Below are 14434 nucleotides of genomic sequence, written 5' to 3'. Positions count from 1 at the left end.
AACATGTGGAAACGTTCTCAATCCTCATAGCATGCCTCTTCTATACCTTGTCTAAATTTTGAGATCTCAAAGTTGGCATGCACATATCTAGCCGGTGGCAAGAATCTTGTTAGAAACTTGGATTCCAAATTACTCCAGTTGGTTAAGCTTTGGGTAGGGTGAGATTTAAGTCATTTCCTAGCTTCACCAAGGAGGGAAAATGGAAAGAGCATCATATATGCAGCTTCCCTATCATTGTCATTGTGACCCATTGTTGCCACCAACTCATAAAAATTATCCACATTAGCCTACAGATCTTCATAATCTTTCCCCGTAAACTAGTGAGGACTGACCAAATTCAGATATACGGGCTTGATCTCCAGTGTCCTTTCAGTATGTGGAATGACAATGCTTGAATAGTGTTGCGGACCTTGGTACATAGCATTGTCACCTAATGTCCTCCTGTGAGGATTAGGCCTCTCATTATTCTTAGTGGCAACATTTGCATTCTCCATTTTTTATAATTGCGGCTCTAAAATTGTTGATTGTTCAGAGCTACATTTGCTTCCTGATTACCCTGCTTCCTATTCTCCTTTGCCTTCTTTCGGTTACTCTTGACTGACTTCTCAATTTCTTGATTAAACTATAATTGTTCTTCAGTAGCCTTACCTCGCAAAAGCTTAAATAAGAAGACTACAACAAGGATTAACATAAAGGTTAATTAAACTACTAAAAAATATATTTACAATACTCAATAAACTTAGTATAGAACTAATATAAATCGCTCATTTCTCCCTGGCAGCGGCGCTAGAAACTTTTTGATATTTTTAGTACGAAAGTGAACCGTATCGTTCAAGTCATAAAATCGGTAAATACCGGGATATCATCCTCAGAGAGCAATTCAGATCTATACTATTTTCTACAAAACTAAATTGAGTAAATATATACAAAGTTGAGGAATAATATTGCTCATTGGTTTAGGTTATTAAAAAACGGTTAATTTGAAATGGTTTTCTAAAACAAAATAAAAATGGTTGGGATTGACTTTCATCATTCCTCCTCTTTGTAATCTTTATATTCAATTCTATAAAACTGGTGAAGTTATTGATCTTGATGCAATATTTTCTTCGAATCATCTGTATCAATTCATTGATTATAAAATCCTTAGGTAATTCATCAAACACCAATTTCTTAGATATTTAATCAATTATCTAGCATTAAACCCAATGTAAAAGCAATTCATAAACAATTGTTCATTCCTATATCAATGATGAATCAAGAAAGATTATCCAAATTTTCTAGGTTTAACTTTCCAATTAAACTTACATCCAAGATCAAGAAACTAGAAATTGAGAAGAATCAAGCATTAAGCACGAAATAAACATTCCAAAATCAAACAACAAAATATATTTTCGAATTGAATCCCATAATACAAGAGTTAGAAGACTACATTTCAATCCCAAGATGGAGAGAAATAGTCACTCATCCTATGCATTACAACACTAGAATGATGTAAATTACAAGAAAATTCAGATCTAAAGTCGTTCCCATGAATTCTCTCCTTCTCTCCCATGTTTTCTCTCTAAAAAGTATGAAGAAAGTGCTTTTTAACTGATTGGAACCCCATGTCCTGTCCTGTAACCGCCTATATATGATTCAGCGTTTTAATCCTTCACTCAAGCTAGAGACTCTCGCTTGAGTGAGCATGATAACTGTGTGCCTCACTTGAGCGATGTGCTCTCGCTTGGGCGAGAGACACATGAATTTTTGCTCTCAAAAGTTGGAATTGTCGCTTTAGCGATAGCCTCTCGTTCGGGAGAGAGGGCAACTTGATGCTTGGGCGAGCCTATGGCTTGGGATAGGGATCCAAAGCTCCTTTTATACAGATTCCTTCAACTTCCATATTTTCTAATCCTCATTCTCCTGCAATTGACACAAAAATATGTAAGTTCCTTAAACAAGATTAATCACACTAGATTCTTTAGAGTTGTGCATAAATTTCATCACAACTACAAAATAAATGCCTAAAATTATATGAATTTCCTTCACAACATGACACGGGGTGGATCGAGGGCGGGTTTACCCTTACCCAACCTCAAAATCTAAAACCCGAACCCGAACCCAAACTCAACGGGGTTGAAAATAAGAATATCATCCCCAAACTCATCGGGTTTCGGTAACCCGAACCCGGCGGGTAAACCTGACAACAAATAAATAAATAAATGCTGAGCAGTGAGCATCACTGTGTATTATACACATTTTAGCATCACTGTCACCATAAATAATGCATACTTTAGAATCACTGTCATCATATGAATTAGGCAATTAGCATACGAATTAGCATATGCTAGGTTCATCACTGTCACATAAATAATGCATATTTTCAGTACCACAACCATAAACAATGTATATTTTCAGTACCACAACCAATAAAGCACATAATCTAGTAACAATGGTCACTAGATATCTGGATGAAGTAATAACAATAATTCAGTAACAATAGCATAATTCAGTAACAATAACAATTAATAAGTCTTCTTCCATAGATGCAGTACACTAAAATACAAGTCTTCTTCAATATCTGGATGCAAAAGACACTCAGGCAGCAACTACTAATCTTCAAAATGATAACTCAAACTACTATTCATCACTTCGGTTGTATTAAGATTTAAAAACCAAAATTAAATATACTCATTAAACAAAGAATTTAAAACAAGTGAAATGTAAAATACCTTCATCATGAGACTCCATTTAATTTAAAACAGTAGCATATTCTTGTGCGAAACTGGAATTCAAATTTCCTAGCAATATTGAAAACAAAGAATGATAAGATAAAATATATTTCATAATATAAGATATTAAATCTGATACTTGAATCAATACTTTAATAATTTAAAACTTTACCAGCGTTTTCAGCAGACCATAGCCAACTCCTAGCACATATCAAAGCCTCTAATGTAGTCCAATTAAGTCGACTACGATGATGACTCAATATTCGACCACTTGTGTTGAATGCTCATTCAGAAGCTACAGTAGAAATAGGAATAGCTAACAAATTCTTTGCAATTGCTTGAAGTGTTGGATACATGACTCCATTTGTCTTCCACCAATTTAAAATGTCAAAATTTGGTGTTCTTTTTATAATATCCTCCTCCAAGTAATGATCCAACTCAGTTTTAACACTTGAGCTTCTAGTTTCTCTTCTCCTCACGATAAACATATCATATTCCTCCAAAGGTTCATCATTAGTAATAGTTCTGTTTAACAATGGAGAGCTTCCACTAGAATTTTTTGTTTGTTGATAATAAAACACAAAATCATAACACAACACTCGGATTTTCCTTACTTGTGTAAATGCACCATGGTCATACAACTTATCAAAATAGAATTCAAGTAATGCCATTTTGTATCTAGGATCCAGAAATGTAGCAACTCCCATAATATCATGAATCACACTCCAATACCTTTCAAATTTAGCCATCATTTTAATCAATTCATTAGAGGAGTTCATCCACTGAGTTATTTCTAGCTTAATCTGACAAATCTTGAGAAAATATATGTTGGCAGTTGGATACTTAGTACCAGAAATTATCTCAGTTATGGAACTAAACAATTTTAGTCGCTCACAAACATCCTCTGCAAATTGCCATTGTGAATTACTTGGCAAACAAGTATATTGAGTGTCACGTTGACTTAACCGATTAAATACATCCTTACACGATATGGCAACCTCGAGCATTTTGTAAGTTGAATTCCATCTAGTTGGACAATCTAAAATTAACTTTCTAGTGTAAGGAACTCACAATTGTTTAGCAGTCTCCTCAAACTTTTCGCTCCTTTTTGGTGTAGCGTTCCAATATGCTACACTATCTCGAATCTTTTCTATCCCATCTTTCACAACTTATGATCCATCTTTAACTATTAAATTTAGGATATGTGCGCAACAACGCATATGAAGTAAAGACCCATCCTTCAACAAATTTCCCAACCGCAATTTATCCTTAATTTTTGGAATCATAATATCATTTGTGCTACAATTATCTAGAGTAATAGTTGATATTTTTGTGTTGATGTTCCAATCCATAAAGCATTCAACGAGTGCATGACAAAGTATATCACTAGTGTGAGGGGCAGGAACATAAATGAACCTAAAATAACAATATTCACATTTAATAATTTTGCCATAAAAAACTGCAAATAAATTGAGTTATAAATATAATTACCTCAAGATTTGACTTTGTAAAGTCCAAGAGCAATCAATATAGTAAGTTGTGCTGCCATGTAACCATTCTTTTGATTACTTGAGGTCCACATATTTGAGGTAATGTCCACTCTCCCTTCATATTCATTGCACATTCTCTCTCAAAATCTTACACTTTCAATATCTCCTTCTTGATGGTGTTTCGAGAAGGCACTTGAAACAATGGTTGGAGGGAAGCTGAGTACCTTCTAAAACCAACATGGTCCACTAGTGATAGTGGATAATCGTGCATAATAATTGCACTCGCGAGCTCCTTTTTTGTATTTTCTGCATCATAAGTTCCAACTCCTAACTCTTGCTTATCTTGTGAGGCTTTAAGCATTAGAAATGATTGTCCTTTGTCATTGCCTCTTGTCATAATCTTTTTTTGAACACATAACTCTATATGGTTGTGCAAGTGTTTTGTTCCATTCTTTGAACCCCCTCCGAGTTTTTTCTCACAATATTTGCACTCAGCCTTGTCTACTCCGTTCACTTTAATCTTTTCAAAATGCTCCCACACCACACTTCTATGCCTCTTTGATGTAGGTTGTGTTGTTGATTCTATATTATCATCTTGTCCAATATGAGATTGTTCATGTGTAGTATTAGAAGTGCCTTCCACATTTACTTGTTGTGAACTTCCTTGTGAAGCATGTTGGGTACTAGCCACATCCATATCTGTTCAGTTTACTATATCCATTCTCCCTCACTGAATTCATTACGCATTACAATATACAGTAGTGTATAACACAATACAGAATTATTAAAATTCCTAATCATTGATTTTTAAATAAACCATCACTATTCAAAACAATTTGGAACAACTTTAAGTGTTTAGAGGTAGATAGATATATACTTGCTTTATTTTTTACTAATATATAATCCTCATTTCGTTTGGGTATTTCATCAAACAGGTTCTGGGCAGAGTCCAAGATCATCTGTCTTTTCCTTGATGGCCAAATCTAAGACATATCATGCCAAAAAATGTAAGACATATCCTTATTTTTGTAACTTTTATTTGGGACAATTTTCATTAGATCTTTTTTTGGATGCAGGAGTAATACATTTGCTAGAAACACTTAAAGATGAATCAAAATGATGTTAAAAATTGACATACGCGAAAGTAGTAAAAATTAAAAAAAAAACAACATTTAGGAAATGCAAAGCAAGATATTGGAAATAAACCTTGGTTCTAGGCACTAAGCGAGGCTTTGATGGTTGCTGATTAAGGTTGGGTGGTGAATCATCAATATCCTGCATTAGAACTTTGCCATATAAGTACCACTGGCCATACAAAATTGGTAAACCCGATATACAAGAGCAATCTTATTTGCACACCACAATCTTATAGTCCACAGTCACAAGGATTGATGGAAACAAGGATTAATGAAACACAAAAGTAATGAAAGAAGATGAATACGAAATACTCACCTTGAGGATTGTCGTTGCGCCTGCCACCTTGCCGGAGAAGAAAGTGAGTGTAAGGGAGTGTGACTTCGGGTGTTTCAGACTTTCTCACGTTCACAGTTAATTGTTTCACATCACGCTACTATTTATATTTCTAATTTAGGACTTTAGGTATGCCTAATATTATATCTAACAGGTTTGGGGTGGGTTCGGGGTAGGATATTAGTTGTACCAAACCCGAATCCGAACCCGAAAATTGGGATCGGGTTTTACCCGAACCCAGTCACAACGGGTTTTCACTGTTAAATTCGGGTTGGGTTCGGATGGGTACCCACGGGTTCGGTTTTCATTGTCATCCCTACTTTCAACCTCATGAATCGGAAAGCGATCTGCCCTTGCTAAATAAGTTCTCGCCATTGATAATCTGTCAGTAGAAGAGGCATCAGACTCAGAACTGAACTCCTCATCCAAGACTAGATGTCACTTCTCCAGAAAAGCTGATTGATCCAACATCGCGACCCCTCTTCCGACATTCCACCTTCTCAAGTCGGCCAACAAGGTCGGAAGTGACAAGTCGTTCAATGCTCTCTTAGCGGCTAGATCCCATCCACGCACAGATGAAGACCCTACTCGCCAACCACATTGGGCGGCCGAGCAATAAAAATGGGTGGAGGTCCGGACAAGACCTCCACCTTATCGGAGCTAGATCTGTGCTTGTCGTTCGACATTCAAATTAAAAGAAAGAGAAAAGGAATGGAATTACCTAAAGCAAACTTGACGGTTGAAAGAAGATGGAAGAATTGGTTAGCAAGGGAGCGTACTCGACATCAGAGGATTTCAGAAAAACAGGATGGAGAAAATGAAGGAGGGTCCCCATATTTATAGGAAAATATGGACCAGGGCCCCCATCTTACGGCCTAGTCAGCTACATGACATAATTTTCACTTACCTATCTTGCCTTTATAATCAATAATTATTACAATATTTTTTCATACAATAAAAAATATAAATGGAGGTTAGAGGAAGTTACATCCACTAAATATATCAAACTACCAATGCATTTTTTAATAATATCAGAATTCATTTATATATTTTTTATCAAAAATTTATAATATTATGTACAAAAAAAATGACATAATTCTCTAAAATGAAATATATAAAAATTAAATGTTCAATACTAAAAAGTAAAAAATGCGGGTCGGCATACACAAAGTGACTGCCGACGCGCTAGTTATAATAAACATCATGATTTATTTATGATAAAACATTATAGTGTCATTCCATTTAGTTGACTTCACATAATAAGATAAAGACTTAGACATTTTTATATAACCGACTCCACCTAATAAAATAAAAACTTAATTTGTTCCATGTAGCCGACTAACTTCACCTAATAAAATAAAAACTTAGTCTATTTCATGCAGCCGACTCTATATAATAGGATAAAGACAAACATTTTCATGTAACCAACTCCATATAATATAATAAAAACTTAATTCATACCATATAACTAACCCCACGTAATAAAATAAAACCCCACGTAATAAAATAAAAGACTGAATCCTATTCAGGTAGCCGATTCCATCTAGTATCATCACAACACAAAAATAAATGTGCTTTATGTACTCTTATACAATTTCCCATCTCTGTTTAGCTGCTGCATAGTCTCAATCCCAATCACCAACCCAACCACCCTTCTTATTTCATCATGCCATGACCCAACAACAGCATCAAAACCACCATGCCTTCTTCTCCTCCTAACTCCATCTTCCACTACCGTTCTTCATTCTTCAAATCTCGCAGATCATCTTTCATCTTCTTCTTATGTCTTCTCTTCATACTCTCTTCTTTCCTTTTCTCTCTTCTTCGACCGGTTCGACCCAACCCTTGTACGAATCGGAAACCCAAATCGGTTCGGGTAGTTTGGGATACCAATGTTGGTGCTGTTGCGAAAAATGATAAGAGTAGGTATAAAGTTATGGGCTTTGTTGGTATTTTTACTGGATTTGAATCAGTGGGTAGGCGCCAATCTTTGAGAAATACTTGGTTTCCTTCTGATCCCAATTCACTACAAAGGTATTCTTCTTTTTGTTTCTTCAATCACTTTTTCTTAGTGAAAACCGAAGGTTATGAGTTTAAATCCCGGAAATAGTGTGGATGTTTAAATCATGGAAAACAGTGTTTTTCGCTGGAGTTTAAATCCCGGAAACAGTGTGAATGTTTAAATCCTGGGAAACAGTGTTTCTTATTGACCTAGAAGTCAGGAGTTTAAATCCCGGAAATAGTATGAATGTTTAAATCCTGGGAAAGTGTTTCTTGTTGACCCGGAGGTCATGAGTTTAAATCTCGGTAACAGTGTAGATGTTTAATCATGGGAAACAGTGTTTTTTTTTTTCTGACATGGAGGTTGTGAGTTTAAATCCCGTAAACAGTATGGATGTTTGTGCAGTTAAAAGTGCATACATCTACTATTTCAAACCTCACTAAGTGGTACAAAGATCTTCGCCTGGAGAGAGAAGTTCTTGTTTTTTCATTTTGTTTCTAATGAAAAAAGTGTTATTCCATTATAAATGAAAGGATAAAAATGTCATATCATATTTATTTTTTTCTTTGTTTTTTTGTAGCATTTGTCTCTAATACTAGAGAGGAACTTTACTCTCAATAGGTGGTAGTCTCGTGTAGTGTGTCAGAATGATTTATCTTATCGAAGGCATGTTGTTCAGAAAAGGTGATTAATTTGGGTTTACAAGTGTAGAACTGTTTCAATGCCCTCTGCTTTGGAAGATATTAATGATTTTTTTGTAGCATTAGGATTTGAAGGTATTGCAATTAATGTATGCTCCATGAAGATCTTAATCGTTGACTTTGGTAGGGGTAGATGTAGTTATAGAGTGTGGTAGCTATAGTTCTTCAAATCTTATAGAAGTCAAGTTTTTCACTTGTAGGGTAGTCTTTGCACAGTTTGGTGCTTGAGAGAATCTAATGGAAAAGAGCTTTCCAACCGGTTTGTTCTTTCTGGTTCACCTTTTTAGTTGCGGTAAGGTTGCGCACATCTAAAATCCCTAGATCCCACTAGGTGTGTGTCTTGTGCATTGCCAATAAGGAGAGTGTATCAAATGAAGGTTAGTCCAATTTCTAGAGGAATAGAGAGACCAAGAAAAATCATAGGTGAAACAATTAGGAAATATTTAGAGATTAAGGCTTTGTGGAAGAACATTATTTATGATGGAACATTATGGCGTTGTTCGATCCATGTACCCGACCACACCTAGTGGTATTAAGGCTTGGTTGTTGCTGCTATATATATTTAGTTGTGTCGGTGCAATAGTTAAGTTGTTGCTTAGTGACTATGTGGTTACGGGTTCAAATCCGAGAAATAGTCTATCCGCTTGTAGGGTAAAAACTGTGTACAACTACCTCTTCAGATCCTACTAGGTGGGAGTCTCGTGCACTGGGCCACCATTTATATGTATATATAGGGTAATTTCACCCTTGAGTCACCTCTGATGCTAGGTTATTCTCTGTATTTATATGGCCTAGTTTAGGTTCCATTCTGTATCAACATGTAGTTTGCACTTTTCAGTGTGCATACTTAGCTCAAAGTGCATTGTATACTTTGTTGGTGGTTCCGGTGTTTTGGTATGAAAATGATGTAAATAATATGCTTTTAATCGGTTGCTATTGCTTGCAGATTGGAAGAAGCTACTGGCCTAGCTTTTAGGTTTATTATTGGTAGAACTAGCGATAGATGGAAGATGTCTGCACTTCAGAGGGAAATCGCAGAATATGATGATTTCATTCAATTGGATATTCAGGAGGAGTATAGTAAGCTCCCATACAAAACGTGTGTGCTGAGAAGAACAAACATGCTGTTTCTTACATCTGTAGTGTGTTGCTAATTTGAATATGTCATTTATTGCAGGTTGGCTTATTTCAAAGCTGCTTATGCACTTTTTGAAGCCGACTTTTATGTCAAAGCCGATGATGACATTTATTTAAGGCCAGGTGCTTGATCTTTCATGGAATAACTAGGTTACATATATTGATGACATTTGTTTCTGAGATTAACTTTTACCCTTCTAATAAAGATTTATGCAATCAATTTCTATTTATCAACAGATCGTCTTTCGTTACTAGTGGCAAAAGAGAGATCCCACCGTCAAACTTACATAGGATGCATGAAAAAAGGCCCTGTTTTCACTGATCCGAAACTCAAATGGTTAGTTTTGTTTATATTTTATCTCCGAGGTTTTAATTTAATCTGTATTGACTTAATTTGTCCAACTCTACTCTTTCAGTTTGCACCATGTCATTTATTTTGTGGATAAAAGACTCCAATATTAAATTTCTAATGCCATTGCAAGAGTAAATATAGAACTTGCCATCTTAACATGATGATGCTCTTTTCTCGAAAAGAAATAGAGTACTAATACTGTTTGTTGGATTTACGAATCAATGATTTCTAGATTGAGAGATCATATGCCTGATATTAAATTTTGCAAGCAGGTATGATTTTAATTATATGTGTGAGCCTGAAATTTAGGCATGGCAACATTCCAAAGTTGAGACACTTTAATTCAACTTTGGTTGAATTAAAATAAATATATAACTAGCTTAAATGTCACTCACCTAATGAGATAAAGTCTTGGTTGTTGTATATAACTAGCTTAAATCTTATACAACATTATTCAATTTTATGACCTCTAGATGATATAAATCAATCAGTATATTGTATTTTTTGTAGCTCTAATAAATACAAATATGATTGCTCATCAAAAATGTGAAAACTTTGCAATATCTCTTTCTTCTATGTCAGCCTCATTCATAGTGACAGGTGAGGTAAAATATCTTCAATTTTCAAAAGGACTAGATTGAAGCAAAATTTGACCTTTGAGATGCTTCATTGCCAATATTAGATTTTAGGGTATATACTTTCTATGGTGAAAAAGGAAGATAAAAGGGATGGGAAAGATCTTCTTACCAAACCCTTAAAACATGTATGTAGAAACCGATCCAACATACTAGGACAACCTCAATGCTCATGGAAAATAACAAGTTTTGTTCCATTCGAATCTCGCAGATGGGGAGTGGAGAAATAAATGGGTCAAGTTTCATACTCAGATTTACACATGTCGGGAGATAGAGCTACTTGAGGCCATCTAACCTGAAACAAGTCATTAGTGTTAATCCTATTGAGTAAAGCTGTTCATACAAAAGCTTTGACCTTAGAGGGAGTTTAGAATTCCAACTTATAGCTTGTCCAAGGAAAAACTGGCCCTTATGGGAGAATGTGTGAAAAACCGAAGGTAAGATTTGAAAGAAAAATATCAGTAGAATCCAGGTTCCAGATTCTCAGTAGAGAGTAGAATCAAGGAGATGTGAGAGTTGTAAACAGTAGATAGTAGAAAAGGATGAGGAAAGGCTTAAAAGAAAGTGGTATACCCATACCATGTATTCCCTAATATCTAATTTTTGTGCCATCTCCCAAATTTACAGAAACCTGATTTATGAAAGAAAAATATCCCCGAGAATAAAATTTCCAAGGATTTGGATGAGTCACTTTCACCACTGCATTTGCATTCTAAGTTTCCAACAATTCAGACAAAGATCATACTTCTAGTTACCTTATGCCATAAAGCATTTCATGCTAAAGGTAAACATCATAACCTCTTAGTTGACAAGGGAATGTTTTTCAACAGCAAATTACCGAGACCCAATCCGCCTTCAATTTTAGGCCTGCAACAAATCTCCCAAATAACCAAATGAATTGTATTATCACTACCAACACCTGACCATAGGAAATTCCTCAATCCTCTCTATTCGATGAGCCACTCCTGCTGTTATTTTAAAAAGAGACATGTCATAAATAGCCATGCTGAACAGGCCAGACTAAATAAAGAGTGATTAGACCACCTAATGAATAGAAGGATCCTTTTCAATTATTCAACCTTTTAGAAAGGTAGTAATCTATGAATTGCCTCCTTAGGGCACACCTAAATGTACCCGGGACCATCGGAAGACTCAATAACTAGCCAATGAAGGAAAAGAAGGCTGAATTTGGTTATTCATATTTATTGCTGCAGGATGGAAGGGAAATCATTATTTGACCTCCCGTTCTCTTTTATTCTCTTCCTTTTCTGCTTTTGTCTCTTCCCTTCCCTTCCAAACAAACCATTAGGGATCAAATTAAGAATTGTCCTTTTTTGGGACCTAAATTGGTTAACTCCTCGCTTTTCGGGTTGAAATTGTTGATGTTGTGTGCTATCTAGTCTCACCACCATGTGACAACCAAAGGTTTCAATTAATAACCTGCATATTAATTTCTTTAGCTTTTGGTTTAACTGTGCTGATAATTCTTGCAGGTATGAGCCACAGTCTAATATGCTCGGAACAGAGTATTTTCTTCATGCTTATGGTCCTATATACGCTCTTTCTGCTGATGTTGTATCAAGCTTGGTAGCTCTAAGGAATAACAGGCATGTTTTTCTTTCTCCGCAACTTAATTGCTTGGCTACTTGACCTTCGGTAGATAGTAGGTTCACAAATAACACATGCATCTACTAGGAGTATATTTGTTTTGTTGATGCTGTTATGCATATTCACCATGGGAAGTTACACTTGATGCACTTGCTTGATGGAATTTATTTAAGAAAAGAACAAAGAAAAATGAAAGATCGATGTAATGATATGGCCTTCTTAGCATACTGCCTGCTTTTTGTCAATCTCGTTTCTTGAATCATACATATATGTTCACGTGCTTAGGTCGAATACTGTTTTTCATATCTTAATCACAAATGGGCCTGATTGGTGGATTTATCGACCAATTGTTTGAATTTCTTGGGATGTTCTCTGATGAAAAGCAAAATCTGATATGCTTCCCTAGATGTGTTTAGTCATGTTGCATCACTGACTCACAAGAATGGATTTAGACTATGCTCTATTGTTATCCATAAATAGGTTGGCAGAGATGTCCACGTCACATGGTCCTTACGTTCATTTTTACACTTGTAAGGAGGGCTGAATTATCCATGCCATGCGGTCCTTTAGGCTCATGGTTGAAACATGTAAAGAGGACTAAGCTATACAATTGCTCCCTGTTTAGGTCATTTGTTCTTTATCATCTTTGAATGGTTTCCTTTTTAGTGGTCATTGAGTTTTTAGTAGTACTTCTTACAAAAATATCGTCAAATGAAACATTGTATTGCTAGCCGGTTATGAGCAGCACAAATTTCTTGTCTTCTTTTTCTTCATTCAATTCACACAATAACATTCTTTAGACCTTAATTCTTAGTTCTATGAGGTTTTAAATTTTATTTGTTTCTTTCCATGAAGGGATGAAGATAACGATGGATAATCATGATGCTATGGGCTATCAATTTCTGTTATATTTAATGTAATGTTTTCATCATTCTGTTAAAAAAATATATATATTACAGTTTCCGGATGTTCAGCAACGAGGATGTCACCATTGGAGCATGGATGCTTGCAATGAATGTCAACCATGAGAATAATAAAGAACTTTGTGCTTCAGATTGTACGCCCACATCTATTGCCGTGTGGGATATTCCTAAGTGTTCAGGTTTGTATAACTCCTTGCGCAAACATGTTGCAGCATTAGATTTCTGAACTTTGTACATTAACACTGCCGTGAATAACATGAAAAATGCATGAAACTCATGCAGCTACCCCTTTCCCCCAAAAAAGATGCTTAGCTTTCAATTTGCCTCTGACCATCAAATGAAATGTGAATAACCCGCCCTCCCCTCTTTGAAACAAGGGGGGCTTCTCATTCTTTCGGTGCTTGAAACAATTTTGTCTTCTCCACGGATAAATATTCTTTATAAATATTCTTTAAAGCTTAGAAAAGCTATATTTGAGAGTAAAAAAGATGAACTGCGATGTTAACAGTCATAAATGTAAATGGCCATATGCCTTATAGCTATCAGGTTAGGTAATGTGTTAATGCCAATGTCTAAGATTTAAGAATCATTGCGCACACGCTTGAGGCTTTAATATGATCCATAAAATTGGAATTTGTTGTTGGTATGGTTCTTCTATTATAGTATTATGTATAATTTTTGGCTAAAGATATATTTGCAGTGTAAATCAAATCAACATATATGTTAATGATTTGGTTTTGTTTACCTGCAGGGTTATGTAATCCAGAAAAGAGAATGTTGGAACTTCATCAAAAGGATAGTTGCACTCAAACTCCAACTGTGGAATCTGATGAATAATAGTATTTGTGCATATATCAGAAAGGTACTTGAGGAATTGCATGCTATTGTTATGTTTTACTGAGAGCTTCTACCATAGTCATCTTTTTCTAGCCATTGATCTTTCCCTTATTCAGGTTTCTTACTATTGGAAATCAATGTTGTGTTCTCTATTGTGTTCCCCCTCTTTTTTATTTATTTCATGGTTTCATTTTCCCACTATATTCTCTTACTTTGTTCCTTCTTTTTATAAGATTTTATAGTTCATACTTCATAGAGTATAAGAAAATAGGCACATTTTGCTGATGATGGGATCATTTAACTTTTATTAGTTTCCTGGTTTTAATGTAATTCCTTTTAAATTATGCCATTCTGTTGAAGATTATATATCGTCCTAAAATATTCTGAAAAATGGATCATGGATCATTAAGGTTGTTTATTTTAATACCACAATTGGCACAGAGTGACCATAATACCAAAAGAAGCTATAAACATAATTTTATGTCATAATAAGTGAAGTGATAGACCTATTAGGTAGTTTTTTTTTATAACCAATGAAATCTCTTCACCTTATGGGTGATGAACTAAT

The 14434-nt window shown here is 35.2% G+C and overlaps 2 protein-coding genes and 1 long non-coding RNA gene across 4 annotated transcripts; 1 reads left to right on the top strand and 2 right to left on the bottom strand.

Annotated features, from left to right (window-relative positions):
• LOC109356089 lies at nucleotides 1377-4253 on the bottom strand. Its single transcript, XR_002108705.1, has 4 exons — nucleotides 4203-4253; nucleotides 2884-4127; nucleotides 2712-2780; nucleotides 1377-1902 (listed from the first exon to the last, which is right to left on the bottom strand). It is a non-coding gene; the product is annotated as an uncharacterized LOC109356089 (long non-coding RNA).
• On the bottom strand, nucleotides 4335-6462 carry LOC109356088 (zinc finger BED domain-containing protein RICESLEEPER 3-like). The gene is made up of 2 exons (XM_019599426.1): nucleotides 5654-6462; nucleotides 4335-5476 (listed from the first exon to the last, which is right to left on the bottom strand). The coding sequence occupies exon 2, from the start codon at nucleotides 4896-4898 to the stop codon at nucleotides 4350-4352; it is 549 nt and encodes a 182-aa protein (XP_019454971.1). The 5' UTR covers nucleotides 4899-5476; nucleotides 5654-6462; the 3' UTR covers nucleotides 4335-4349.
• Nucleotides 7229-14230, top strand: LOC109357539 (probable beta-1,3-galactosyltransferase 14). Of its 2 annotated transcripts, XR_002108872.1 has the most exons (8): nucleotides 7229-7705; nucleotides 9321-9473; nucleotides 9552-9634; nucleotides 9749-9848; nucleotides 11992-12105; nucleotides 13066-13208; nucleotides 13781-13944; nucleotides 14109-14230. XR_002108872.1 is itself a non-coding variant. In XM_019601548.1 (7 exons), exons 1-7 carry the CDS (start codon nucleotides 7371-7373, stop codon nucleotides 13864-13866), a joined length of 1014 nt encoding a protein of 337 aa, XP_019457093.1. In that variant the 5' UTR covers nucleotides 7229-7370; the 3' UTR covers nucleotides 13867-14094. The 2 variants fall into 2 exon arrangements, 1 of the variants encoding a protein (XP_019457093.1); XM_019601548.1 differs by lacking the exon at nucleotides 14109-14230 and having other exon boundaries at nucleotides 13781-14094.

Source organism: Lupinus angustifolius, chromosome LG09 (assembly GCF_001865875.1).
Source record: "Lupinus angustifolius cultivar Tanjil chromosome LG09, LupAngTanjil_v1.0, whole genome shotgun sequence".
NCBI classification, from domain to species: Eukaryota; Viridiplantae; Streptophyta; class Magnoliopsida; order Fabales; family Fabaceae; genus Lupinus; species Lupinus angustifolius.
This window is presented reverse-complemented; position numbering and strand designations above follow the sequence as displayed.

Coding starts and splice junctions, on each gene's coding strand:
- LOC109357539 (XM_019601548.1), top strand. CDS start 7,371: ATGCCTTCTTCTCCTCCTAACTCCATCTTCCACTACCGTTCTTCATTC. Junction 7,706..9,320: donor GATCCCAATTCACTACAAAG/GTATTCTTCTTT, acceptor TATTGCTTGCAG/ATTGGAAGAAGCTACTGGCC. Junction 9,849..11,991: donor ACTGATCCGAAACTCAAATG/GTTAGTTTTGTT, acceptor TAATTCTTGCAG/GTATGAGCCACAGTCTAATA.
- LOC109356088 (XM_019599426.1), bottom strand. CDS start 4,898: ATGGATGTGGCTAGTACCCAACATGCTTCACAAGGAAGTTCACAACAA.